Source organism: Mustela erminea, chromosome 19, assembly GCF_009829155.1.
Source record: "Mustela erminea isolate mMusErm1 chromosome 19, mMusErm1.Pri, whole genome shotgun sequence".
In the NCBI taxonomy this organism is placed as follows: domain Eukaryota; kingdom Metazoa; phylum Chordata; class Mammalia; order Carnivora; family Mustelidae; genus Mustela; species Mustela erminea.
In genome coordinates, this window is record NC_045632.1 from 5,318,944 (window position 1) to 5,346,348 (window position 27,405).

Consider the following 27,405-nt stretch of genomic DNA (forward strand, 5'->3'; position numbering starts at 1 on the left):
CGGGATTGTGGGAGGAAGCGGAGCGCAGCCAGACACCCCGCCGCCCGCCCCCCCTTCCCCTCCCCCCTCCCCCAGCCGCCTTGTGCAAAGATGGCTGCACCGTGAGCGCAGAGGAGGAGGAGGCGGCGGCGGCGGCGGCGAGAGAGCGAGCACCCAGCGCCCGCACCCACCCCGGGGCCGCCCGGGACGCCCCCTCCTGAGCGCGCGCCCTCCCTTCTCTCTTGCAAGCGCCGGGGCAAAGGCGGAGACAGCGGGGTCCCTCCTACCCCCCTTTCCCTCCAGGGGGAACCCCCCTTCCCCCTCCTTGGCTCGGCGGCTGCACCCCCCTCCCTTGCCCGCCCCTCCGCCCCTCCGCCCCTGCCCCCTCCCTCCCCAGCCCGGGGCCTTCCCGGGCCTTCGGCGGCTGCAAAGAAAAAGAGAGAGAGAGAGAGAGAGAGAGAGGAAAAAAAAGCAGCAGCGGAGGGAGCGGCGGCGGAGGAGAGCGCGCGCGCGCCCCCTCCCTCCCTCCCTCCCTCCCCCTCCCCCCAATTTCCACCGCGGCCAATTCATGGACAGGAACTACCCCAGCGCCGGCTTCGGGGACCCGCTCGGCGCCGGGGCGGGATGGAGTTACGAGAGGTCAGCGAAAGCTAGGTAAGGAGCCGAGGGTGGCCTGGAGGAAGGGGCCAAGGGGTGGGGGCCCAGCCGGGCCGGGCCTGGCCCGCCTGGCGACGCGTGCATCGCAAACTCCCCTCCGGCTTGCAAGGGAGCGGCCTTCCTCGGTTTGCAACAACGCCGCCGCCCCAGTTTGCAAATTGCAAACTCCGCCAAAGCCAGCTCCGGCATGCAAAGGGAGAGATGCAGCGGGAAAATGGGGGTGCAAAACAATTTCGGACGGAAAGGCCCCGGGAAGGTGGGAGGGACTGGCGAAGCAAGGCCTGGATTTCCCCCCATCCTTGGATTCCCGGCTTGCTGATTCCTACCCCCTGCGCCCCAGGCTCTGCTCTTGCTAAGGTGGGATGGAAAGGAGAATTAGAACGCAGACCTGGGGGGCGCCCCCCCTCCCGTCCTATTGTTCCGGGACTGCGCGAGGCCGCGCCACTCGGCCTCCCCCCACCGAAATTCCGCGCTCAGAGTGGGCACAGGGCCCCGCCCCCTTTCCAAGCTGGGGTTCTGTGTGTGTAAGGGGGGGGTCCTGGAATCTGAGACACGCCCCCTTTAGCTCCCCCACCCCCAAAGGCAGAGAATCCTAGTAGATGGCGAGGAGTGGAGTATTTGACCTCTCGAGTCTGAGCCATGAATCGGGGCCGTAGCATGGGAAGATTCAGATGTTCCCGTGGTGTGTGGTTGTGTGTGTGAGCGTGGGCCCTGTTCGTGCTTAGTTGGTAGCCTGCTCACCGGCGAATCAGCCCCTTTGCTGATGTGTATGTTCTGCCCTCACTCTTCACTTGTCCCCAGCCCCCCGCCCCCTGGGTTACCCAGTGTGGTTGGGCAAGATCCCGCATGTGTTAGGATTTTCCACTTGGGACTTAGCGCTCTCTATGTTTCCTTCCCCACGAGTGAGCTGGATCGTCGTTTGCACACATACCTGGGTTTGCAAGGGGCCATACATTTGAACCTCAACCCCTGGGGATGGACGTTGTTCTTGTTCGCACTTGTACCTGGTACTTTCCCCTAGTCCTATCCCTTCCCCACCCCGCATCCCAGCCGTTTGGAGAACAATCTACCTTCTCCCAACTCTGTTTGCATCACCCCATGAAGTTCAGGGCCATGTGTTCCCACGTGTGTGCAGTAGAGTGGGCGTCCTCATGCACCTCTCAGGTTGGCCCCAGGGCCTCGTGTCATCCAGGGGGTGGTGGGCTCGGTAGGAGGTCCATGCCTTTCACATTCTCAACTTGAGGTGCTTCCTCTGACTCTTCACCCTTTTCTGTTTGTCTCGTCTCTGCATGGCTGTGTTTGTAAACGTGAGACTATCTGGGCTTTATTTATTGGGGAATGTTTCATGGCTCTTTTCGTTGGGTACCCCGATTCCCTTGTCTTCTTTCCTTTAGGGCCCAAGGTTCCTTAGGATAACCCCCAGTCAGCTGGAAGATTTCCCCCCTCACCCCGGGGGATTTGCTGAGTTCCCTTCTAGGGCAGCTTTGGAGGACACCCTAACATCTCTCCCTTCCTCCCAGCTTGGTCTATGGCAGCTCCAGGACCTCGCACCCCGAGACCGACATCTTACACCGCCAGGCCTACGCGGCCCCCCACCCACTGCAAAGCTATGCCACCAACCACCACCCGGCAGGTACGGCCCCCGTCCTGCCCCGCCTGGGCTGGCCCTCCCTCCGAGGCAGCTGGTTGGCTGCTGAAAGTTCCACCCCTCCTAATTGGCCGTGCCCTGTGTCCCGGCCCGCCCCTTGCTACCTTTCCTCTGATTGGTTGCCTCTGAGGCTGCTGGTCCCTGCTCAATATCACGCTGGATTCGTCCACCCTTGTCTCTGGCCCCGCCTCTTTCGCTCCAATTGGCCCCGTCCCCTCAGCCCCCAAATCCCACCTTCTCTTCCAGGCTTTTCCTTCTCTCTATCCCACCTCAGTCCTTTCCCTCTGGGTTTGCCCGTCCTTTGACTCCGTGGTCCTGTGAATTCGTTCTTCCTGATTCCTTCTCTTCCTGAATGGCTCTAAGTCTTTGGACCTTCCCTTTTTTTCCTGGGTTTGCCCACCACCTTATTCTTCCCTGTGTAGACCTACCTCTAGGGCTTCTGATTGGTTCCCTCCTTCCTGGCTGAACCAACAAGGAGATTATATTGTCCGATTTGATCCTTAACTTTCCTGGTTGGTTCCTTCCCTTTATTCTTGCCCCTTTTTTTCCTGGGATCCTTCCACTTTTAATCAACCCCTTTTGGCCTGTCCTCCCAGTGCTTCTAAGTGGCCTTGGTTACCGCATACCTTCCCCTTCCTTGCTAGAATTGCCCAAATCCTTTTGTGTCTCCCCTGCCCCCGTCCTTTGCCTACCTTTCCTCTCCTGGGCTCCCTGCCCTAATGACTGGGGTATACTTCATCCTGCTGATTGGCTCCCTCTTCCTCTTTGTTGTCCTCAGCCCTGTCTCCTTAGTTTGGCTGTGTTCACTTGATTCTCTTTGAATCTCCCTCTTTGCTTTCTCCGGTCCTTTTCCCTAACCCAACTTGCTTTTGGCCTTTTCCTTTTCCCTTTCAACTCTGCCACTTAGCTGACTCTGCCCCCTTGTCCTTGGCCAGGCCTCTCTGGACTCTTCGACACTGGCCTCCACCACGCGGGCTCAGCAGGGCCCGACGCCTCCGTCATGAACCTCATCTCGGCCCTGGAGTCCCGGGGCCCCCAGCCTGGCCCCTCTGCCTCCTCTCTCCTCTCCCAGTTCCGCAGTCCTTCCTGGCAAACAGGTAAGCCTAGCGCCGGCCCAGGAGTGCCAGGGTGGGGCTGGCATGTGGTCTGCCCTGACCTGTGGTCTTCTCCATCGTCCCCAGCCATGCACACGCCGGGCCCCACGGAGCTCTTCATTTCAGGCGCCCTGCCGGGTTCCAGCACCTTTCCATCCTCCTCTGCCCTGTCGGCCTACCAGCACCCGGCTTCCTTCGGCAGCCGCCCCTTCCCAGTGCCCTCATCCCTCAGCCTCCAAGACCCCCCATTCAGTCCCCCAGCTAATGGGCTCCTGTCCCCTCATGACGTGTTGCACCTGAAGCCCTCGCAGGCACCCACAGTGCCATCCTCGCTGGGCTTCGAGCGCCTGGCGGGGGGCGGTGTCCTGGGGCCCGCTGGTCTTGGCCCGGCCCAGACCCCTCCGTACCGTCCCGGCCCCCCAGACCCCCCGCCACCTCCCCGCCACCTCCCGACTCAGTTCAACCTGCTGGCTTCCTCTTCTGCTGCCGCTGCCGCCGCCGCCGAACAGTCCTCCCCACAGCTGTACAACTTCTCGGGTGCTGCCCCAGGCCCCCCGCCACCCGAGCGGGCCCTGCCCCGCCAGGACACCGTCATCAAGCACTACCAGCGGCCGGCCAGTGCCCAGCCCCCGCCACCCCCGCCCCCAGCCCATGCCCTCCAGCACTATCTGAGCTGTGGAGGCAGCTATCCCTCCATGGGCCACAGGGCTAACCTGGCCTGCAGCCCCCTGGGCGGTGGGGAGCCCTCTCCTGGTGCTGGGGAGCCTAGCAAGGCCGGGCCCAGTGGAGCGGCGGCTGGAGCATCCGGCCGGGCTGCGGGCCCGGAGGCAGCTGGAGGAGGTGGGGCAGGGGGTGGCGGTGGAGGTTACCGCCCCATCATTCAGTCGCCCGGTTACAAGACGGGCAAAGGTGGCTATGGAGCGGCTGCGGGCGGTGCCAACAGACCCCCACCACCCCGTTCGACGGCCACACCCAAATGCCAGAGTCTGGGTGGGCCAGCAGCCGCCTATGCCACCGGGAAGGCCTCTGGGGCTGGTGGGGCAGGTGGCCAAGCCTATTCTCCTGGTCAGCCCCAAGGGCTTTTAGGACCCCAGGCCTATGGGCAAGGGTTTGGAGGGGGTCAAGCCCAGGACTTGAGCAAAGGCCCAAGCTACTCAGGGGGGCCCCCGCAGCCTCCCAGTGGCCCCCCACCTCCTGGCCTAGCCACGTGCCAGAGCTACTCCCCAGATCAGCTGCAGGGGCAGCTCTATGGTGTTCAGGGTGAGCCATACCCAGGGCCAGCTGCCCACTCCCAGGGGCTGCCCACGGCCAGCCCCTCGCTCAGCTACAGCACTGGCCATTCCCCTGCGCTCTCGGGTCACGGAGGTGGTTGGGGGCCCAGCTCTCTGGGGGGTGGTGGGGAGGCCAGCCCTTCTCACATCATCCGCCCGCTGCAGTCGCCGCCGGCCCCTGGCCGCCCGCCCGGAGTCGGCTCTCCGGGGGCCCCCGGCAAATACCTGAGTTCCGTCCTGGCGTCAGCCCCGTTCCTGGCACCCCCAGGAGCCGGCAGCTATGCAGCCGGAGCAGGGGGCTACAAAGGCAAGGGGGATGGCTCGGAGCTGCTGGCAGGGCCCGGCGGCCCTCCTGCCGAGCGCACGGAAGATGAGGAATTCCTTATCCAGCATCTCCTGCAGGCTCCTAGCCCCCCGCGGACCTCAGGGGCAGACGGCTTGGTGGGGGAAGATGGGGCGGCAGATGCCTCCAAGGGACTTGGGGGTAGTGGTGGGGCCGGGGGCCCACCGGGCACACCCTACGAGCTGGCTAAGGAAGACCCCCAGAGGTATCATCTACAGAGCGTTATCCGCAGCAGTGGCAGCCTTGATGAGGGTACCACGGCAGCCCTGGAGCTGGGCCTGGGGAGGCTGAAGGAGAAGAAGAAAGGGCCGGAACGGGGCGGCGAGACCCCAGAGGGGCTGGCCACCTCAGTTGTCCACTATGGGGCAGGTGCCAAGGAGCTGGGGGCCTTCCTCCAAAAGAGCCCACCACCCCCACCTCCCACAGCTCAGCCTGCCCAGCCCACACCCCATGGCCTCCTCCTGGAGGCTGGGGGTCCTGACCTCCCACTGGTGCTGCCCCCACCTCCGCCCCCACAGCTACTCCCCTCAGTCCTCAGCCATGCCCCCAGCCCCTCTCCCAGCGCCCCCAAAGTTGGCGTTCATCTCCTGGAGTCAGCCACCCGCGACGGAGCACCCCAGCCGCCCCCGCCGCCGCCCCCACCTCCACCACCCATGCCCCTCCAGCTCGAGGCCCATCTCCGCAGCCACGGCCTGGAGCCTGGTGCCCCCAGCCCCCGCCTGCGACCTGAGGAGAGTCTGGAGCCGCCGGGCACCATGCAGGAATTGCTTGGGGCCCTGGAGCCACTGCCCCCGGGGCCTGGTGACACTGGTGTGGGCCCACCTAATACCGAGGGCAAGGATCCCTCTGGTGCCTACCGCAGCCCCAGCCCGCAGGGCACTAAGGCCCCCCGCTTTGTGCCACTCACGTCCATCTGTTTTCCTGACTCCTTGCTCCAAGATGAGGAGCGCAGCTTCTTCCCCACCATGGAAGAGATGTTCGGCGGAGGGGCAGCGGACGACTATGGCAAGGCTGGGCCACCTGAGGACGAGGGCGATCCCAAGGCGGGAACTGGGCAGCCTCCAGGCCCCCCAGCCTATGATCCTTATGGGCCCTACTGCCCTGGTCGGGCGTCTGGAGCTGGGCCCGAGACGCCAGGCCTGGGCCTGGACCCCAGCAAGCCGCCTGAGCTGCCCTCCACGGTCAACGCCGAGCCTCTGGGCCTGATCCAGAGCGGGCCCCACCAGGCGGCCCCGCCACCGCCACCGCCACCGCCACCGCCGCCGCCTGCCTCGGAGCCCAAGGGAGGCCTCACCTCGCCCATCTTCTGCTCTACCAAGCCAAAGAAGCTGCTCAAGACATCCTCCTTCCACCTGCTGCGGCGCCGTGACCCGCCCTTCCAGACACCCAAGAAGCTGTACGCCCAGGAGTACGAGTTTGAGGCGGATGAGGACAAGGCCGATGTGCCTGCTGACATCCGTCTGAACCCTCGACGCCTGCCCGACCTGGTGTCCAGCTGCCGCTCCCGCCCAGCCCTCTCACCCCTGGGCGACATCGACTTCTGTCCACCCAACCCAGGCCCGGATGGCCCCAGGCGCCGTGGCCGCAAGCCCACAAAGGCTAAGCGTGATGGCCCACCCCGGCCCCGGGGGAGGCCCCGGATCCGCCCGCTGGAGGTCCCCGCCACTGCTGGGCCAGCCTCAGTCTCCACGCCCACTGATGGGGCCAAGAAACCTCGGGGCCGGGGCCGTGGTCGGGGCAGGAAGGCTGAGGAGGCGGGGGGCACGCGGCTGGAGCCCCTAAAGCCACTTAAGGTGAGAAGGACTGGGGTTCAGATGGCTAAGGTTGGAGAAGGCAAAGGCTTGGGACTGCAATTGGGTGTGGTGGGGGCTGGGGTTTATATTCCTGAGTCTCGGAGGCAATGAACCTGAGGGTTTGGATTCTAGGCTTCCACCATCAGAGAAATCTGAGAATTGAGACTTCAGGGTCTAAAGGGAAACATAGGGGATTGAAGCTTGGGTTCTTAGGTTCTGGGTCTTGAAGGAGCCATGATTGGGGGTTTCTGGATTCCTGGGTCTCGTGGGAGGAGGGTCTCGAGACTGGATTCCTGGGGTGGAGGCTAAGAGGGGTCAGTGAATGCTGAGGGAGGAATGCCAGTCCTGTCATTCTGGAACCTGAGAGACAGAGTCTGGGGGCTTTGATTATAGGGTTTTACAGGCTGAAAGTGGGAAAGTGATCTAGGCCTTAAGGAAGTGTTGGGGGCCTGCACCTCAGCCTCTGAGCAGGGAGGGGACTTGGGGCCCCAGACTTGTGGACCCTGACTCCCCACTGCCCTGATACCTAGATCAAGCTGTCTGTGCCCAAGGCCGGCGAGGGTCTGGGAGCCTCCTCAGGCGACGCTATATCCGGCGCTGACCACAACAGCCTGGATTCCAGCCTGACCCGGGAGAAGATTGAGGCCAAGATCAAGGAGGTGGAAGAGAAGCAGCCAGAGATGAAGTCCGGATTCATGGCCTCCTTCCTGGACTTCCTCAAGTCCGGCAAGCGTCATCCGCCACTCTACCAGGCCGGCCTGACACCCCCGCTCAGCCCCCCCAAGAGCGTGCCGCCATCCGTGCCCGCCCGTGGCCTGCAGCCTCAGCCTCCTACCGCCCCCACTGTGCCACACCCCCCGCCCTCCGGCGCCTTCGGGCTGGGGGGCGCACTGGAAGCGGCCGAGAGTGAGGGGCTGGGGCTGGGCTGCCCTTCACCCTGTAAGCGGCTAGACGAGGAGCTGAAGCGGAACCTGGAGACGCTGCCCTCCTTCTCCTCCGATGAAGAAGACTCGGTGGCCAAGAACCGGGACCTGCAGGAGAGCATCTCCTCGGCTATCTCTGCGCTCGATGACCCACCCCTCGCTGGGCCTAAGGACACTTCCACCCCAGATGTGCCCTCCTTGGCAGCTGAGGCTCCGGTGCCAGGGCCTCCCCCACTCCCGGGGCTCCCTAGTGCCAGCAGCAATGGCACACCCGGTGAGCTCTGGGAAGATGGTTTGGGGGTGGGTTGTGCAGGTCGCGCACTGTGTAAGAGGCATCAGTTATGCTGTAGATGAAGTAGATTTGCGAGTTCACAAATTGAGGGCATACAGTTGGTGCAAGAAAGGACTCATTTTCTGACCTGTCCACGATGCTAAGTGGGCTTTAGGTGCCCCAAGGTGGGCATTGGAGAATGCTGGGAGACAGCAGGTTTTAAGTGATGGGGACAGGGAGGTGTAAGGGAAGAATGTCTGTGGGAGTGGTAGGGGGAGACTGGAACGTTGATTAATTGGGTCTTGGGGGGCGGTGAGAGGAAAAGGCTGGGGGTGTGTGCAAGGTCTGGATGGTGGTCTATCCTGAGAGAGGCTTTGGACAAATTTTAAGGTGCTTTGGATGGGGGGAAATGGAGGCATTGATTCGGAGAAGGACGTTTAGGACAGTTAGTGAGGAGGCTTGAGGGCTCAGAGGCATGAGGGGACTTCTCCGGGGTTGTAGGAAGGTGGGAAACGGGGAGCAAGGGAACAAGATGATGGGAGGCAGAAGTGGAGATAACTACCGGGGCCTTCTGAGCAGTGTCAGAATTTGCTTAAATGGAAGCGAGCCCTGGGGGGTGAGAACCTTGGAAGGGTCAGGAAGGCTTTTGGCTAAGGACACAGTGACGGAGAAGAAGCAGTTTTAGGGATTTTAAGGCGTCAGAGGGTGACATTAGAAAAACCCATGGGGAGTCAGGGCTATAATGGGCAGTAATGATCCCTAGTAGAGAGCAGTTCAAGGAAAGGGCAAGGAAAATTTTGGATGGAGGAAGGACAAGACTCCTGAGCAGATACGAGGAGGTAGAGGCACAGAAGGAATGATTGGAGAATTGGGAGGGAAGGTAAAAAAATGGGAGGTGAGAGCCAGCAAGGGCTTTGAGGCAACTAAGAGGTGTTTCAGGACTAAAAGAGGCAACAGGGTGAAAATTCAGGGACTCTGAATTAGCGTGGGAGCTGGGAAGGGGTCCTCAGGGAGGGACTTCGGCAGAGTGGAAAAGCTTTGGGGGAGTTGAGGAGCTGTTGGCATAGGGAGGGACATTCAGGGACAAGAGGAGAGGTGCTAGGGATGGTGAATGGCATTCAGGAACTAGGAGCTGTGTCAGGGCAGGGCAAGGAGTTTGTAGGGACTAGGGGAGACAAGGGGTAGATAGACTGGGGTAGGAGACAGTTGAGGGATGAGGAAGGGTTGGTGGTCCGACAAAGGATGACTGATTTTGATCGAGGGACATGGGGTAATGGTATTAACTACCCAAAGGGACAGAAGTGGGGAGTATGTGGAAGCCAGGAAAAGATGGGGAGGGACAGATCTTCATTTCCAGGTGGGAAGGCTTAGTAGGAAGTTGGAGAAAGAAGGGAACCTGGGCTTTCTCTGGCTATCTGGGGGCAGAAGTGGGTATGAAAAGTCGGGGAGGGGAGGGCCTTGGTGCCCTGCTGGCTCAGTCAGTGAAGCATGCTGTTCTTGATCTTGGGGTCCTGCGTTCGAGTCCATGTTGGGTGTACAGATTTAAAAGCAAAGTCTTCAAAGAAAGGGAGAGACAGATACAGGCTTTGACTGGACAAAGGGTAACAGCAGAAGAGTAAGAAGTGGAGATGAGTGGGATTTGGAGCAGCGATGGGTGTTGGGGTATTAGGTGAAGAACTCGGTTTGATCAGAAGGGGTATGGGAGCACACAGCAGGAAGAGGGTTGCTGGGACCCTGGGGAAGAGAGGAGCCTGAAAGGGCTGACAGCAGGCACTGATTGACATTGACTGACACTGACTGCAGACCTGAGGGACCCGCGCATGCACTGGAGGTGGAGGGGGCCTCCCCGCGCCCAGGGGTTTGCCCTGATGCCCCTCTCGCCCACAGAGCCCCCGCTGCTGGAGGAGAAGCCCCCGCCCTCGCCGCCTCCTGCTCCGACGCCGCAGCCGCCGCCGCCCCCACCACCCCCGCCGCCAGCCCTGCCCTCGCCGCCCCCTCTGGTGGCCCCAGTACCCAGCTCGCCGCCCCCGCCGCCCCTGCCATCGCCGCCCGCCCAACCGCCGCCCCCGCCGGCCGTCGTGCCGGAGGAGCCCGCTGCCCCGTCCCCCGAGGAGCCCGAGCCTCCCGATGCACGGCCCCTGCACTTGGCCAAGAAGCAGGAGACAGCGGCAGTGTGTGGGGAGACTGACGAGGAGGCCGGCGAGAGCGGCGGGGAGGGCATCTTCCGGGAGCGCGACGAGTTCGTCATCCGCGCCGAGGACATCCCGTCTCTCAAGGTGAGTGTGTCTGAAAGCTAGGCCCGCGGGATTTGGCCCCAAAGCGGTGACGGAGCGCCTGCTAGATGACAGGCTCAGCGGGGGCCGTCCTGAATTCCCAGGCTGATGGGGTCTGGAGCATGCAGCCGCTGCGTGGGGCTCTGAGATTGGGGAGGAGAGGTCTTGGAAATGGGAAAAAGTAATTGTTAATGTTTATTGCAGACATTCTGGGCACTGGGGTACCAATAAGGAAGAATGCAGACAGGTGCTGGTCTCAGTGAAGGTTCTAATTTAATTGTACAAGCCAAGAGAGCCAGGCTGCTTTGCAACGTGTAGCATAATGGTGGAAACGTGAGGCAGTAACAAAATGTTCCTGTGAATACACACACACATAGCCAATGATTTGGGACTATGAGGCCACATCTTAAGACACTCTTTGCAGATCGGCCCATTTCCTGCTTCCATTGACTTTACTTCAGGGCTTGGCCAACTGTGGACTCCAGGAGCCAAATCCGGGCCCCTGCCTGTTGTTATGAATAAAGTTTTATTGGCATACAACCCATGCCCATGCATTTAAAATCCCCTAGGGCTGCTTTCCCCATACAATGGCAAAATGAGATAGCTGAGGCAGAGCTTAGTTGACTCACCACACCAAAAATCTTTCTTATCTGCTCCGTTATGGAAAAAGTTTGCTGACCGCTGCTGTACTCGGTTCATTGGACAGGGAGATTTTGGATCAGAGGATTCATAGCATAGGTGCTTGGCAAGGGTGGGTGACATGAGATGCTCATGTAAGGCTTTTCTTGGGACATGAGGCTGAACAAGTCCTTGGTGGGTCAGCAAGCCATCATCACCTTGATGGTAACACGAGAGACGACGGCCTTTCTTCCCGTTAGTGTCACAGACTGAGTATTGACAACAGGGGCCAGGAATATGTTTGGCCCTTAAGGTACATTATCAAGTTTAATTTACTCTCTGGTGTGGCTTCTTAAGATGGAGGTATTGTGGGACGAATTCATTATCAGGTTAACAGTTGTTATGCTTTGCTGCTTCCTATGTTCTATGAGGTGAACTTAATATGTCTTCTGCTGTATGATTTTTACACCATCTTATTGTAGAAGAAGTAGAGCCACTAGAGTAACGGGACTGTATGTACCCATCCCTCAGCTTCCAGCATCATCCCCTCTGGCTAGTCCTTCTCTCTCTCTGTTCTGGCACATTCTGTCCCCTGCCTTATCCCACCAATTCCAGATGTCATGTTCTGTCTTCCGTACCTTGTCTTTTTTTTTTTTTTTTTTTTTAGCATGGTGGTTGCTTCACCCAAAAGAACATTGATGAAAGGTATATTAGGGAATTACAAAGCCAAATGCCAGAGTGATTGGTCACGTTCCTCAAACCAGCCAGTAATTCCAGAATTCCCTGCTCCTTCCTCTTGTATCTCTCCCAGTCCTTCTCAATGCCGTTATGTCTTACGTACGTTATTTCATTTTGGGGGGAAACAATGTATTCATTAGTTTTTTTTTAAGATTTGTATTTATTTATTTGACAGAGATCACAAGTAGGCAGAGAGGCAGGCAGAGAGAGAGGGGGAAGCAGGTCTCCCCACCGAGCAGAGAGCCTGATGTGGGACTTGATCCCAGGACCCTGAGATCATGACCCAAGCTGAAGGCAGAGGTTTAACCCACTGAGCCACCCAGGCACCCCTATTTATTTGTTTTAGAGAGAGAAGGAGAGAGAGGGCACAGAGGGAGAGGTAGACAGAAAAAGAGAATCTCAAGCAGACTCTGTTCTTAGCGTTGAACCCTATGCTGTCCTCATGCTTTCCACCCTGAGATTGTCTTGACCTGAGACAAAACCAAGAGTCAGACGCTCAACCAGCTGAACCACCCAGGCGCCCCACATTGCTTCATGTTAACTTCATGACTTCTGAAGCTGATTTGATCTTCGGCTGGGACAAGCAAGGAAGATACTGAATGAACATCAGTGAGAGGGACAGCTGCCAGCTCCTTAGGACAGGGTTTGAGACAGATCACAGTCAGAACTAGGAATTTTGTTCTTAATTTTCTTTTAAGACATTTTATGTACTTATTTGACAGAGTGCACAAGCAGAGGGAGAGGGAGAGGCAGGCTCCCTACTGAGCAGGGCGCCTGAGGCTGGGCTTGATCCTAGGACTCCAGGACCGACCTGAGCTGAAGGCAGAGGCTTAACCCACTGAGCCACCCAGGTGCCTCTTGTTCTTCATATTTTTAACTTAGTTAAAAAAAATTTTTTTTAAAGATTTTATTTATCCATTCGACACAGAGAGAGATCACAAGTAGGCAGAGAGGCAGGCAGAGAGAGAGGAGGAAGCAGGCTCCCTGCTGTGCAGAGAGCCCAATGTGGGGCTCCATCCCAGGACCCTGAGATCGTGACCTGAGCCGAAGGCAGAGGGTTAACCTACTGAGCCACCCAGACGCCCCAGCTTAGTTAAAATTTTTTAAAAAACCGAGCTTAGTGCCCAACGTGGGGCTAGAACTCATGACCCTTAGTCAAGAGTCACGTGCCCTGAGCCTGGGTGGCTCAGTGGGTTAATGCCTCTGCCTCGTCAGGCTCTCCGCTCTGTGGGGAGCCTGCTTCCCTCTCTCTCTGCCTGCCTCTCTGCCTACTTATGGTCTGTCTGTCAAGTAAATAAGTAAAATCTTTAAAAAAAAAAAAAAAAGTCATGTGCCATAAGGACTGAGCCAGCCAGGTACCCCTCCTTTTTTTTTTTACTGTAATTGTGGTAACCTTTACATATCATGAAATTTATCATTCTAACCATGTTTAAGTGGTACCATTCAGTGCCATAAAGTGTATTCACATTGTTGTGCGATGTTCACTGCTGTCTCTGGGTTTTCTCTTTATTTACTTATTATTATTTTTTAAGATTTTATTTATTTATTTGGGAGAGAGGGCACAAGCATGAGCAGGGGGAGGGGCAGAAGGAGAGGGAGAAGCAGACTTCCCACTGAGCAGGGAGCCTGATGTGGGGCTTGATCCCAAGACTCTGGGATCATCACCTGGGCAGAAGGCAGATGCCTAACCCCAAGGCACCCTCAAGTTTTATCTTTATAATCACCTCCCATGATAGGGATTACTCTTCCATTTTATAGGGAAGGAAACTGAGGCGCAGAGTGCCACAGTAGCCTTCCTAGACATTCATGGCCCGGGATCCACGCTGGTTCTGTTGGCCCCAGGAGCCTGGGCTCTCAGCACCAGACTCAACCTTTCTCTGTGTACATTCTGGCCAACATTGACAATGGCAGTGGCACATGTGACAGGGAGTCTAGCACTGGGCCGAAAGAGCAGGGCTTTTACAGATGAGGAAGTTCACATTTGGAGAGGGACTCAGTCGGCTGGCGGTTGCCGAGCTGGGATTGGAGCCACAGCCATCTGACACCACCTCCCAGCTGGCATGAGGCCGGGCAAGGACTCAGATGCTTAAAATACAACATGAGTGTGCTTTACAATGGGGGGACACACAGCCCCAGGACTGAATCACTTCTGCAGACATTGGAGACCCGTTGGTGTGCTTGGAGTCAGGGCAGGCTGGCGGCATTGTTGCTGAGAGCCCAGCTTTGGCCTTAACCTGACTGGTTCATTCTCTGCCACTTTTGGGCTGGGCTGGTGTCGACCCTCCCTGACTGGATTTGGTGATAGAGGTGATCTCGTTAGTACCTCCTTCAGGTAACTGGAGAATCCAGGCCTTAAAGCTCCATGGAACCCTGGGTGGCACCCAGTAGGTGTCCCTTTGCTTAGTTCCCTCTGCAAAGCTGGGCACATTTTTTCTATAAAGGGCCAGCTAGTAAATATTTTAGGTTTTGCAGGGTGCAGGGTCTCTGCTATGTCTTCTTGTTCTGTTTTTATGATCCTTTATTTTTTTTTAAAGATTATTTATTTATTTATTTGAGAGAGAGAGAGAGAGAGAATGAGAGGAGAGAGGTCAGCTGGAGAAGCAGATTGGGAGCCTGATGTGGGGCTTGATCCCAGGACTCCAGGATCATGACCTGAGCTGAAGGCAGTTCCTTAACCAACTCAGCCACCCAGGCGCCCCGATCCTTTAAAAATTAGGAAGCATTCTTATTTTAAAGATCTCTGAAAATGAGCAAGGGGCCGTAGTTTTTTCCAGAACAGTGGTAGTCTACTAGAAATGTCATGGGCTGTATACATCATTTTATTTTTATTTTTTATGTCTTTTATTTTTTTAAAAAGATTTTATTTATTTGACACAGAAAGAGAGATCACAAGTAGGCAGAGAGGCAGACAGAGAGAGAGGGGGAAGCAGGCTCCCTGCTGAGCAGAGAGCCCGATGTGGGGCTCGATCCCAGGACCCTGGGATCATGACCTGAGCCAAAGGCAGGGGCCTAACCCACTGAGCCACCCAGGCGCCCCTTATTTTTATTTCTTTTTTAAAAGATTTTCTTTATTTATTTGAAAGAGAGCACAAGCACGGTAAGGAGCAGAGGGAGAAGGAGGTGCCCCACTGAGCAGGGACCCCAACTCAGGGCTCGATCCTGGGACTGACTCTAAGATCATGACCTGAGCTGAAGGCAGACGCCCAACTGACCGAGTCGCCCAAGTGCCCGTGAATACGTCATTTTAAATTTTCTTGTATCGTGCTTAAAAAAAAAGTGAGGGATGCGTGGCTGGCTCAGTCGGTAGAGCATGTGACTCTTGATCTCAGGGTCCTGTGTTCAAGCCCCACTTTGGGCGTGGAGCCTTCCTAAAAGAAAAAGAATTAAAAAAAAGTTTAAAAATCGGCGAGATAGCCAAAGTATTTTCTCTAACACAGCTTATTTAGAACAATCATTTTAGCATGTAATCAACGCAGAAAAAGCTAACGAGATGTTTTACATTTTTTTCATATCAATCCTTTGAAATCTTGGGTATATTTTTTACTCATGGAACATATTTGGGGCAGCCAAATTAGCACAAGGCTAGCCCTCGTCTCTGCTTCAGCTTCCCCAGCTATAAAGTGGGACTGATAACATTAACTTCCAGTTCTTGTTCAAGATTTAAGAGGGTGTAAACGCTGAGCTTGTAAGAGTTTGTTGGATGGAAAAAAGTAGGGGGCAGGTGGTCCCGATGGAGGGAGCAGGGTGCAAAGGTTGTGTCGTGAGCAAAAACACGGCGTTCAAGGGGTTGAGTGGCTGCGTTGTGAGTGCTGAACGCTGAACCTGGGAAGGTGAGCAGCTGCCAGGTCATGCCGGAGTGAGATCAATGGGCACCTGCTGGGAAGTCCACTTTTGGGTTTTCCAGCAGCTGCTAGGGCCCCTGGCTAGCAGGGTGGTGGCTGGGGAGGTGTGTAGGCCTGATGGTAGTCTGTCTGCCACCTCAGTCCTGTGACACCGATTCCCTTGTTCATGGAGCATGAAAGCTTTTCTTCCTTCCTTCCTTCCTTCCTTTCTCTCTCTTTTCTTTTAAGTAGGCTCCACACCTGGCATGGAGCCCACTGTGAGGCTTGAACTCACAACCCTGAGATCATAAGCTGAGATGAAGAGTCAGATGCTTAATGACTGAGCCACCAAGGCGCCCCAAAGCTTTCTTACTATCATCCTGCTAGGTACTTCTGGCTCATTCCGGTCCTGCTGCTTACTGTCCTTGTCTTTGCTTCTTAAGAGTTCACATTCCCAAAAGAGAATCTGATTGGTCCAGCCCAGCATTTGGGGCCAAGATAGGATTAGTGATTTGCCTGTTGATTGGCTGCCTGGTCAGGTCTCTTCCAATCAGCTGTGGCTTCTGCGGGGGCGGGGGCAGGAGAAGTGGGTGTGGTCAGTGATAGGATTGACATCAGGAGAGGTGGGAAGGAGGGCCTAAGGGCTGACTGGCTCCGGTTGGAGATCAGGCAAGGCTGATTCCAGGGGTTGAGTGTGATGACCACAGAGAGGAAGAGTGGTTCTGAGAAAGCCACCAAGCTCAGTTGGGGTGTGGTGAGCCAAGGGGCCTGAGTCCAGGTAGAGAATCAGTCAGTGCCTTTGAGGAGGCCAGTTGGGGAGGGGGAAGAGACGGGGTGGTCTTCCCTGGCGGGGAGGGATGCTCTGATGGCTTTCTCGCCGGCTTCTGAGAACTAGAATGGGGACGATGATGTTAACACTGAGAGGCAAAAGGCACCCGTTTGTGGGGGGTGAGAGAGCACTGCATATGCAAAAACCTGGAGAATCCAACAATCTGGGGTTCATCTGCTGAATTTGGAGGGATCTGGATGGCCTGTGGGGCAGGGGCAAGAGAAGAGAAAGAGAACTGAGGCAAAGCCTCACTGTGCCAGACTGTGGAGCCTGCACTAGGGGTCCTAGAAGGTTTTGGAGCACAGTAGCATGTGGCCCAACCCTTGGGCCTCTGACCTGACTCCCCAAGGTGACCAGGAGGGAGGACTGGGAACCATAGGGTAGCTGGAGAAAAGGACTTGGGACCAGGGCATCTGCATTCCTGTCTCATCCTGCCTCTTGTGACTTAAGCCAAGAACCCTTCTATCTATCTACCTGTTTATTTATTTGAGAAATTTTGGTGTATTTTTTTCTTTAAGATTTTATTTGACACAGACACAGCGAGAGAGGGAACACAAACAGGGGGGAGTGAGAGAGGGAGAAGCAGGCTTCCCACCGAGCAGGGAGCCTGATGTGGGGCTCAATCCCAGGAGCCTGGAATCATGACCTAAGCTGAAGGCAGATGCTTAACAACTGAGCCACCCAGGCGCCCCCAAGAGCCCTTTTAGACCTCATTCTCATCAGGTTATTTTCATCTCTTCTTGGCACTACCCAAGTCGATCTGAGGGACACACAAAATCATGGACACACACACAAAAATGGATGTGAAAACCACTGACCCGAACTAGGAGTGGGCAGTGGATAGCTGACAAACAGACCCCAGTGTTAGAGCTCCTGCCCGGGGCAGACATCATCAGTTCATTGCAGCACTTATGCTGGAGCTGGTTCTGAGCCATGACCAATCAATTGATATTATCTGAATCCTGTTATCACTTGAGTGTGATTTCTTTGAATACAGGGACTAACTTCCGTTCATCTGTGGGTTATCACAATACCCAGTGCGTGTTTCCCACTGCATCTTTTTTTTTTTTTAAGGTTGTATTTATTTATGAGAGAGAGAGAAAGAAAGTGAGCAGGGGGAGGAGCAGAGGGAAAAGGAGAAGCAGACCTGCACTAAGTGTGGATTCCCCATGCAGGGCTGGATCCCACAACCCTGAGATCACGACCTGAGCTGAAACCAAGAGTCAAGTCACTCAGCAGACTGAGCTATGAGGCGTCCCGTCCCACACTTTTCCACACTGTCCCGTGTCATTGCTCAGCCTGTTCACAGAAGACATTGTCCTTCCAGGACTCACTTAGGTGTCACCTTTTCCAGGAAGCATTATTGGATTCAGATTGCATTTGAGGTCCTTCCTTTAGGCTTCCACAGTGTCTGGAGGGACAGGGGCGTCTGCAATTCATGTGCTTACTGTGCTGTCATTTTTTGGTGCCATGTCTGGCTCTCCTGCTATGCCACTTACTCTCCCCAGATTATACACGCTGGGTCTGACCCATAGCCTTCAGTTTCCAGTGCCCAGCTGGGGGGTCACAAAAGTTTCGGGGTGGGGAATTCATCTGAGTGTAGGTGGAGTGGAGATGGGGGAGCCTCATATCACTGTGTCTTGCCCTGTCGTGGAGAGGGGGATGAATTAAGTGGCCGCAGGTCACCTGTCACCTGTCTGTTCTTGGCACAAGCCGCAACCTTACCCTGTTTTACTTGCTTGTCTGTCTTGTTGTCTCTGTGAAGAAGATCTCGGTCAGAGACGCAGTCAGTCTCATTCCCCACTGTACCCCAGGGCCAGCATGGCGTCTGGAAGATGGTGGCTGGGTGCACAGGCATTGACATTACTTTAAGTCCCTTTATAAAGGCCATCTTTCTGTAACGTTGTAACAGTTAAAACTTTGTAGCACAAGAAGGAACACCTTGTTTGAGGGTAAGCAGCAGTGTGGGGTGTGGGGGAGGACGTGGTCAGCCTCGAGCTGCCTCCCCAGGGCTGAGACCATCCTAGGGCCAAGACAGGTGCTGGCCAGTGTGTGGCGATACCTGTTGACGATGGTGCCTTTTCTCGAAGGGGTTATCGAGGGAGAATGTAGGGCCCAGGAATTGGGGGCAGGGAGGGCTGACCTAGCTGGCCTCTTGGCACCCCTCCTCAGCTGGCGTTGCAGACGGGGCGGGAGCCCCCCCCAATCTGGCGAGTGCAGAAGGCCCTGCTGCAGAAATTCACTCCAGAGATCAAGGACGGGCAGCGGCAGTTTTGTGCCACCAGTAATGTAAGCCTGGAGGGGGCAGTGAGGACTCGGAGAGGCCCGGGAGGTGGGGGGGCAGCCCCACCGTCATGCATGTCTGGGATTCACCACTTCTCTAGGGGGTGGCCCAAAGGGAGGCCCCACCTCCAGGAGGCTGAAGGGCTGTTATGGTGGGGCAGAAGGGGTGGAAGTCTCAGGGATCGGGTTGCCAGGCTGTCTGGCTGCTATGGATGAAGGATTTCCTCATGTGCCTCTTTCCCTCCATAGTATTTGGGATATTTTGGGGACGCAAAAAACCGGTATCAGCGCCTTTATGTCAAGTTCCTGGAAAATGTCAACAAGAAGGATTATGTGAGGGTCTGTGCCCGAAAACCCTGGCACCGGCCCCCAGTGCCCGTCAGGTACCCTGGTGGGCGGTGGCGATGGGCATGGGGATGGAACGTTCAAGAAGAGGTAGAGACAGGGAGAGTGGACACAGGCCCAGAGAGAGAAAGGCACCCAGGTCTGGGGTTGGCGGGCAGACAGAGGCAGGAGGAGAAGCTGGTTCTGTGCTCACTGTGATGGGGATCTCAAGAGAAGCATTGGGGTCTCTTAGGGTCTGTGGACTGCAACCATTCCCTTCCATGTTCCCTTCCAGACGCTCAGGGCAGGCCAAGGGCCCTGCGTCTGCTGGGGGCAGCTCGGCACCGCCTCCCAAGGCCCCGGCACCACCTCCTAAGCCTGAGACCGCTGATAAGACGGTATGTGAGAAGCCCCCGGAGCAGACACCTGAGACACCCATGCCCGAGCCCCCTGCTCCTGAGAAGCACTCCCCGCCGCGGCACCTCGAGAAGGAAAAGGAGAAGGAGCGGGTGACACGCGGGGAGCGGCCGGCCCGGGGAGAGCGGAGCGCAGGCGGACGGCAGACTCGGCCTGAGCGGAGCCTCACCGCGGGACAGCCCGCCACCTCCCGGCTGCCCAAGGCCCGGCCCACCAAGGTGAAGGCCGAGCCGCCCCCCAAGAAGAGGAAGAAGTGGCTGAAGGAGGCAGCGGGCAACGCCTCTGCGGGTGGGGGTCCGCCAGGCAGCTCCTCGGACTCGGAGTCATCCCCGGGAGCACCCAGCGAGGACGGTGAGGCCCTCGGGAGCCACAAGGCGGGTGGGGAGGCCTGAGGAAGTGAATCCATGGCCTCTGGAGGAGGTGTGGACGAGTTCGGGCCACTGGGTTCCAGCAGCGAGAATTTGTAAATTAAAATAATAGCGGTATTTGTCAGTTACGTGACGCCTAACTGGAATGGGTGTCTTTTCTAAATTCTGTACACGGATTAATTTGTGCGATGATCATAGCAGGGCTACAAAGTAGATATTGTAATTTTTAAACCTTTTAATTTTTATTTTTTTTTATTTTGTTTGTTTATTTGAGGGGGGAGAGAGCACGAGCAGGGGAAGGGGCAGAGGGAGAGAGAGAAGCAGGCTCCCCGCTGAGCTGGGGCTTTGATCTCATGCCCTGAGATCACCACCCCAGCCAAACCTTGCCCAACCGACTGAGCCACCCAGGTGCTCCAAGGGTAGCTGTTGTAACAGACTAAAGCGTGCCGGCAGTCAAATGAATGAGGTCTCTTTCCGTCAAAGCCCGACTTAGGTGTTGGTTTTTTGGAAAATAAGAGGCTCTTAAGTTGTCCAGGGTCTGTCTTTCTTTTCCTCTTGTTGCTCTGCCTTCCGCCTGCCTCCTGTCCTCAAGCACATGATCAGAGGCACTCCAGCAGCCCCAAAGCTGCAGGCCTATCAGTGGGAAGTGAGTCAGGGGTCAGGGAACGAGGAGGGGGGCGACCTTTCTTTTAAGTTGCCAGATCTGGGCATGGCACATATGCTGTCTCTCGTGTCCCATTGGGCAGATCTGGGTCATATGGCCACACCTAGCTGCAAGGGAGTCTGGGAAATGTAGTCTTTTAATTGGGCGTGGCAATGCCAGATCATGCCAGGTAGAAGCAGTTAAAGGGGATGTCATGAGGGTGCCGCAAGGGGGAGCATTTAGCAAAGGCCAGATTTGCAGGTCTTTCTCTGGCCTTCAATTTCCCTTTCCCATTTCTTCAGCGATTTACAAATTTAAGTTGAATTAACACATCATATAGTTTGCCTACTTAAAAACATAAAATGCGGTGTTTTTTTTTTTTAAGATTTTGTTTATTTGACACAGAGAGAGATCACAAGTAGGCAGAGAAGCAGGCGGGGGCGGGGGCGGGGAAGCAGGTTCCCTGCTGAGCAGAGAGCCCGATGAGATGATGTGGGGCTTGATCCCCGGACCCTGACCCGAGCTGAAGGCAGAGGCTCAACCCACCCAGGGGCCCCAATGCGGTGGGTTTTAGCACAGTCCTAGGCATCCATCTTGGCAGTCAATTTTAGAACACTTTCAGTACCCCACAAAGAACCCCTGTATCGATGGGTTATCACTCCCTTCCTGGACATTATGCATAAGGAAATCCTATAACGTGTAGGTTTTTTGATTGGCATCTTTCAGTTGGTGTTAATATTTGGGGTTCATCCGCATGGTAGGTGTGTCAGGACCTTATTCCTTTTGTGACTGAGTATGATCCCACTGTTTGGATGGATAGACCACCCTGTATCGCCAGGCACTAGTTGATGGACTTCTGGGTTGTTTCTACTCCTTAGCAGTTGTGAGTAATCCCAGTATGGAGATGCATGGACAGCTCTGAGTTTCCTGAGCACTGGAAAGGGGAGGAGCTGAACTCCACCCTCTTATGGGAGCAGCTCCCCTGTCAAGGGTCACTTTGGGTCTGGGTCTGGGTCTGTCTCTCCTCAGCCCATTGGACCAGGAGCAAGTGAGTGTGACTCATGCTTCACTCAGCCCAGAAGCCCGCAGAACTAACCTCCTTGCTTGTCTGAGAGCAGGGATCCTCCGTGTGTCCCAGACTGACACTCTTTCCTTCCTTAAACTCATCATAGATGTTCTAGAAGGATGTTGCAGTGACTGTCTTCTCTCACCTCCTCTAGTCCGCTCCCATTTGGCTTCCCGAGCCCTGTTCTACACATCTTTGTCGAGTACCTACTTCATGCCATGGAGGAGGTTCCAGCAGTGAACAGAATAAGCAAAAACATGTATCCTCATGGGAGTTTGCAGTCTTAGCTGGGGGAGTCCATCAGATAAACACGTTATGTAACAGAGCACAAAACAATGAGAAAAATGGTCAGGATAAGACTGGCCAGGCTTAAAGGCAGTTCAGAAAAGCATTTCTGGTCCAGAAGATCCAGGTGGTACAGTGGGGGCTGTTTTCAGGGGGATGAGGGAGTTGGGGAAGGCTTCTGGAAATGACACTGGAGCAGAGATCCGAGTGCAGCAGGGCTGGGGTTGGGTGACTTGGAGAGCGAACATTCCAGGCTGGGCGTGTCTGGGGATCAGGAAGGAGGCCAGTGGCTGGAGCGAGTGAGTAAGAGGAGAGGGTGAGAAGTGAGGGCAGAGAAGGAACAGGACCAGATCTTGGAGGGACAGGAGTCCTGGAGCCTGGTGCTCCCACTGGAAAGACTTTACCCGGAGCGACACAAGAGCCATAGGAGGGTTTGGGCTAAGGCATGGTGGAGTTTGACAGCCACTGCCAGGGTTTCACTCTGGCTCCTGAAATGACTGTCACCAAGGACCCTCCGCGTGGATGAGTCAAATGGACATTTCTCACGCCTCTTCGTAAGGGACATTTTAGGACCATTCAGGGCCATCTACTTCTCTTTTTTCCCCGATGTTCCTTTTTGGGTTTCATGTAAGTGTCCCTCACTCCTGACCTTGGCCTTGTTGCTTCACCTCTCACTTGGCAGGCTCAGCTTCCCAGTGAGCCTTGCTAGTTTCTTCCCACTGGCCCCCCTCCAGGCCTCCCCCAAACCTCCGCCCTCCGGATCCCACTGAGTTCTTGTCCCAATTTCTCTATCTCAGCCCCACTGGCTACTCAGTCAGCAGGCCGGATCTCCCGGCACACAAGCCTTTGCTCCCTCACCTCCACAGCTGGGAAGTCCTCAGCTCTGGCCCTCCAGTCCTCCTGTTCTCCATCTCTGGATTTTGTCCTTACGACCCTGCTACGTCTTCATCCTTTTTTATGTCCATTATCCTGGCCTCTGGTCTCTGGTCTCATCCCTTTGATCCATCCCCTACATGGCCTCAAGGGGTCTTTCTACACTTAACCCTTGCGCCTCCCCTGCTCACAGCTTTCCCATGGCTCCCTAGCACCCACCACGAAAAGCCCCTATTCTCTTCACTTCCCACCTCCTCCCACAGTCTTGCCCTTTGTGATCTGATCTCTGAGTGGCTTCGCTGGTTTGGAAACCAATTATGCTGCTTCTTTAGACTTTATTGAAGCCACACGGAACTAGTCAAACATGAAGTTCACTGGCCTGGAATGCTTTTTTCCCCATCAGTCAAGATTTGGCTCCTGGCTGACCTTGAACTGACCTTCCCTGGCTGGCCAGGCCGAACTGGTTACTATCCATGCCTGTGACGCCCACCCTCAGAGCGTGTTGCGCTGGGACTCAGGGCTCCCTGAAAACAGGGGTTTCTCTCTGGCCCTGGTACGTAGAACATTGCCACCCAGGTGGCCTCCGATGAAGGCCGAATAGTGAGCTCGGATCTCATTCTCACCCCCCTCTCCCCCAGAGCGGGCAGTCCCTGGGCGTCTGCTGAAGACGCGGGCAATGCGGGAGATGTACCGCAGCTACGTGGAGATGTTGGTGAGCACAGCCCTCGACCCAGACATGATCCAGGCCCTGGAGGACACGCACGGTGAGCCGAGGCCTGGGGAAGAAGGTTCTGGCACTCCCGCTCTGCCCCACCCCCTCCCTGTGCGCCATGGGGCTTCAGATCCCCTGAAGCCACCTCCTGATCTTGCAGACGAGCTGTACTTGCCGCCCATGCGGAAGATCGATGGTCTCCTCAATGAGCACAAGAAGAAAGTCCTGAAGCGGCTGTCACTGAGCCCAGCCCTGCAGGTGCCTGTGGGGCCTGGGTTAGGAGGGGTCTGGAGCCCAGCGGTGGGAATCATGAGAGATGGGTATGAGTGAGCCACAGGGTCTGCAGAGCTTCAGGCCCTGGAGGGAGCAGCCGCTAGAAGGTTCGGGCTTGGCCAGGGGCAAAGCTGAGGGTGGGGCTCCAGCTGGAGGTGGTCTCTGTCCACCAAGATGGAGGGGCCTTGGTGGGGGCTTGGTTGGGGCTTGGTTGGTGGGGAGAGATCCAGAGACTTGCAAAGGTTGGGGGTGCGCAGCTGGGAAAGCCCAGCAGAGTTTATGGAGGGAAGGTTTGGGGACAGCAGGTGGCCAAGGCCTTGCTGGGAGACAGTAGTAAGCGGATTCTGATGGCTTCTCTTCTCATGTGGAATTCTTAGCGTCTCAGGCCTCACTGTTAAGTCACCTGTATGATTTCCTTTCTGGAACGGCCTCAGATTCAGGTGTACAATATTCGGGCCACTCTGAAAATTCTGATGGGGAGCGTTGTGTGGGACTGAGAACTTGGGGATACAGTGTTAGCGCAACAGAATTCTGGGATGGAGTGTTAGTCTGGCCTTAAAATGTCCGGATGGGTCCCGGTCTGGATCTGGGAATTCTGGGGTGGATTCTCGGTTGGTTCAGAAAATTCTTGATGGCATGTTAGTCTCCCCGATGGTACAGGATAAAAATAATGAATCTGATTCTGGCAGTCCGGGTGGGATGTCAGGGTAACCAAGAGTTCTGGGATGTAGAGTTAGTCCAGCTCTGACAGGTCTGGGTAGGGTGTTATCCCAGGGTTAACATTTCTGTGGTGGAATATTAGGATAAGTCTGGGAATGGTGGGATGGAGTCTTCCTCTGGTTTTAACATTCTGGGATGGAATGTCCGCTTGGCACTGGGGATTCTGGATTTTGGGCCGTGTCTCGAAATTCTGAGTAGGATGTGAGGCTGGGGCTGAGAATCCTGAGTAGAATTTTTTTTTTTTTTTTTAAGATTTTATTTATTTACTTGACAGAGATCACAAGTAGACAGAGAGGCAGGCAGAGAGAGGAGAGGAAGCAGGCTCCCCGCCGAGCAGAGAGGCCAACGAGGGGCTCGATCCCAGGACCCTGGGATCATGACCTGTGCTGAAGGCAGAGGCTTTAACCCACTGAGCCACCCAGGCCCCCCCCTGAGTGGACTATTAGAGGTCTCCGAGAAGCTGGGCTCGGCCCCAAAGCACAGTACATGGTCACCAGATAGGCCTAAGCTCCTCTGTCCTTTGAGACACCCAGGATTCCCGAGGGTCTTCTGATCTGCAGCCTGAGGGAAATGGAGGCAGCTGAGAACTGAGTGGAATTGAGCGGGACATTTGGAGAGTGTGGGTCCGGGGGATGTCCCACTGACCACTTGACTTCCCACAGGACGCCCTGCACACATTCCCCCAACTGCAAGTGGAGCAGAGTGGGGAGGGCTCCCCGGAGGAGGGGGCCGTGCGGCTGCGGCCGGCGGGGGAGCCGTACAACCGCAAGACGCTCAGCAAACTCAAGAGGAGCGTGGTCCGAGCCCAGGTGTGGCTGGGGGTGGGTGGGCGGCGCAGGCGCCTGGCGACAGGAGCTGCCCCGCCCTGGGCAGTGGTGTGAAGCTTCTCCACTCCGTCTGTCCAGGAGTTCAAGGTGGAGCTGGACAAGTCGGGATACTACACGCTCTACCACTCCCTCCACCACTATAAGTACCATACTTTCCTGCGCTGCCGGGACCAGGTAAGCCCACCTGCTGTACACGATGCCCTGGGGTTCTGCCCCACAGGCTCTGCTCTGGACCCAGGGGTCTGGACCCCAGCCCCCTCCTCCCTCAGACCCAGGAATCCAGACCTCCGGCGTCTCCTCCCTCAGACCTAGGAGTCCAGGCTCCCAGACTCCTCTTTGCGCAAACCCAGGAGGCTAGATCTCCAGCGCCTCCTCCCTCAGACCCAGGAGTCCAGGCCCCCAGCCCCCTCCTCCTCCCTCAGACCCAGGAGTCCAGGCCCCCAGCCCCCTCCTCCACCCTCAGACCCAGGAGTCCAGGTTCCCAGCCCATCCTCCCTGAGACCCAACCGTCCTGGCCCCCACCCCTCCTCCTTCAGACCCAGCCAGGGGTCTCGCTCCCAGCCCCCATTTCCCTGGAACAGCTAGACCTCCAGGCCCCAATGGCTGCCCGCCGCAGCTCCCTGTCTAACGCCCTGCAGACCCTGGCCATCGAGGGCGGTGCTGAGGACCTGGGCCAGGAGGAGGTGGTCCAGCAGTGCATGCGGAACCAGCCGTGGCTGGAACAGCTCTTCGACTCCTTCAGCGACCTGCTGGCCCAAGCACAGGCCCACAGCCGCTGTGGGTGACCCCCGCCCAGCCTGGGGGAGCCACCTCTTCCACGAACGGAGAATTGGGACAGAACTGTGTCCTCAGGAGCTAACCCCCTGGGCCCTGTCGCCAGGGAAGGGGGGGGGGTCATCGGTCAGGGTGTGTCCATGCTGCCCCCACAGGGCAGGGTTCAAAGTTCGACTCCTCCCCTCTCCCACACCCCCTCCACTCCCCCCCCAACCCTCCCACTGTCCGGTGTACAGAGAAATTATTTATATATATGTATAAATGTCTATTTAGTAACGGTTTCCCTCCCCACCTTGCCCCAATCCTCTCTCCATGGCCACAGCCCTGCCCCCTCCACCTTGTACATAATGTATAGGAAAAGTCTATGTATGGTTGAGGGGGGCGGGGTGGCTTCAGAGAGCTGGGGGACCCCCCTCCCCCCCAATCCTCCCCTCATAGGCCAAGATCTTTGCTAAAGGCCATTCCCTCCCCAGGGCATTCGGCATTGGGTGGGAGGGGGAAATCGCATCTTGTTAATTATTTTTAATCTTATTTATTGTACATACCTGGGGCGGAGGGCTGGGGAGGTGGAGGGGGGAGAAGGGTCCCCTCCCTTTGGCCCTCCTGCTCCTTTTCTACTGCGATTGTCTGTGTCTGCCCCTCCCCCACCATCCCATCCCCTTGTTGTCTGGATGTGGTTCTATTTTTTATCCGTCTCCTCTCCCCTCCCCTCCCCCCAACCCCTCTGCTCCTACCTCCCGACCACCCTTTGTCTCTTGCTCTTTCTTGGGCTTCTGTACAACTCAACTTGTATACACTGTGTACACACAACCAGCCAAACGAAAACCCAACAGCAAACACTTTATCAGCCGGCTGGAGTGCCTCTGTCCTGCGGCGTCTGGGTGGGCCCAGGGGTGGCGGAAAGAGAAAGGATCTGGAGTTGCAATGTGGCTTCTCTGGAAGCCCCCGGAAGTGGCCAGGCTGGGGTTGTTGTATGCCTTAGATCTCGCTGTGTAAAATCAGCCACCACAGCCCCACCCCGAAATTTAGTGACCTAAAACAAGAAAAGTGCAGGTCCACCGGGTGGTCCCCTCCCAGGGTCTGCTGTGAGGGTCCAGTCAAGTCAGCCAGAACAGCGGTTCTCCGGGGAGTGACTGGGGTCATAGGATCCGCTTTCAAGGTGGCTCACTTTGAGGTTTTTTTAATTTTTTTAAAGATTTTATTTATTTATTTGACAGAGATCCCAAGTAGACAGAGAGGCAGGCAGAGAGAGAGGAAGGGAAGTAGGCTCCCCGCTGAGCAGAGAGCCTGATGTGGGGCTCGATCCCAGGACTCTGGGATCATGATCTGAGCCAAAGGCAGAGGCTTTAACCCAGTGAGCCACCCAGGCGCCCCTCACTTTGAGTTTTTTAAATATTCATTTGAGAGAGAGCAAGCACGAGAGGGGAGTGGGGCAGAGGGAGAAGCAGACTCCAGAGCAGGGAACTGGATGCGGGACTCGATTCCAGGAGTCCAGGATCGTGACCCTAGCTGAAGGCAGAGGCTCAACTGCTCACCCAACTGAGCCACCCAGTTGGCTCAAGGTGGCTCCCTTTTAAGGTGT

The 27,405-nt window shown here is 56.4% G+C and overlaps 1 protein-coding gene across 1 annotated transcript; it reads left to right on the forward strand.

Annotated features, from left to right (window-relative positions):
* The first annotated feature begins 42 nt into the window (after positions 1-42).
* PRR12 (proline rich 12) lies at positions 43-26,667 on the forward strand. The gene is made up of 14 exons (XM_032325488.1): positions 43-633; positions 2,157-2,269; positions 3,220-3,381; positions 3,466-6,785; positions 7,316-7,982; positions 9,867-10,255; positions 18,431-18,547; positions 18,791-18,924; positions 19,161-19,633; positions 23,156-23,281; positions 23,390-23,487; positions 24,885-25,031; positions 25,128-25,223; positions 25,688-26,667. The coding sequence occupies exons 1-14, from the start codon at positions 548-550 to the stop codon at positions 25,832-25,834; spliced, it is 6,075 nt and encodes a 2,024-aa protein (XP_032181379.1). The 5' UTR covers positions 43-547; the 3' UTR covers positions 25,835-26,667.
* The last annotated feature ends 738 nt before the right edge of the window (positions 26,668-27,405 follow it).

What these genes read in the sequence shown, in the direction of transcription:
- PRR12 (XM_032325488.1), top strand. Translation starts at nt 548, where the DNA reads ATGGACAGGAACTACCCCAGCGCCGGCTTCGGGGACCCGCTCGGCGCC. An exon ending in AGGACATCCCGTCTCTCAAG is followed by an intron (nt 10,256 to 18,430) that starts GTGAGTGTGTCT and finishes ACCCCTCCTCAG; the next exon opens with CTGGCGTTGCAGACGGGGCG. An exon ending in GGCCCTGGAGGACACGCACG is followed by an intron (nt 23,282 to 23,389) that starts GTGAGCCGAGGC and finishes CTGATCTTGCAG; the next exon opens with ACGAGCTGTACTTGCCGCCC.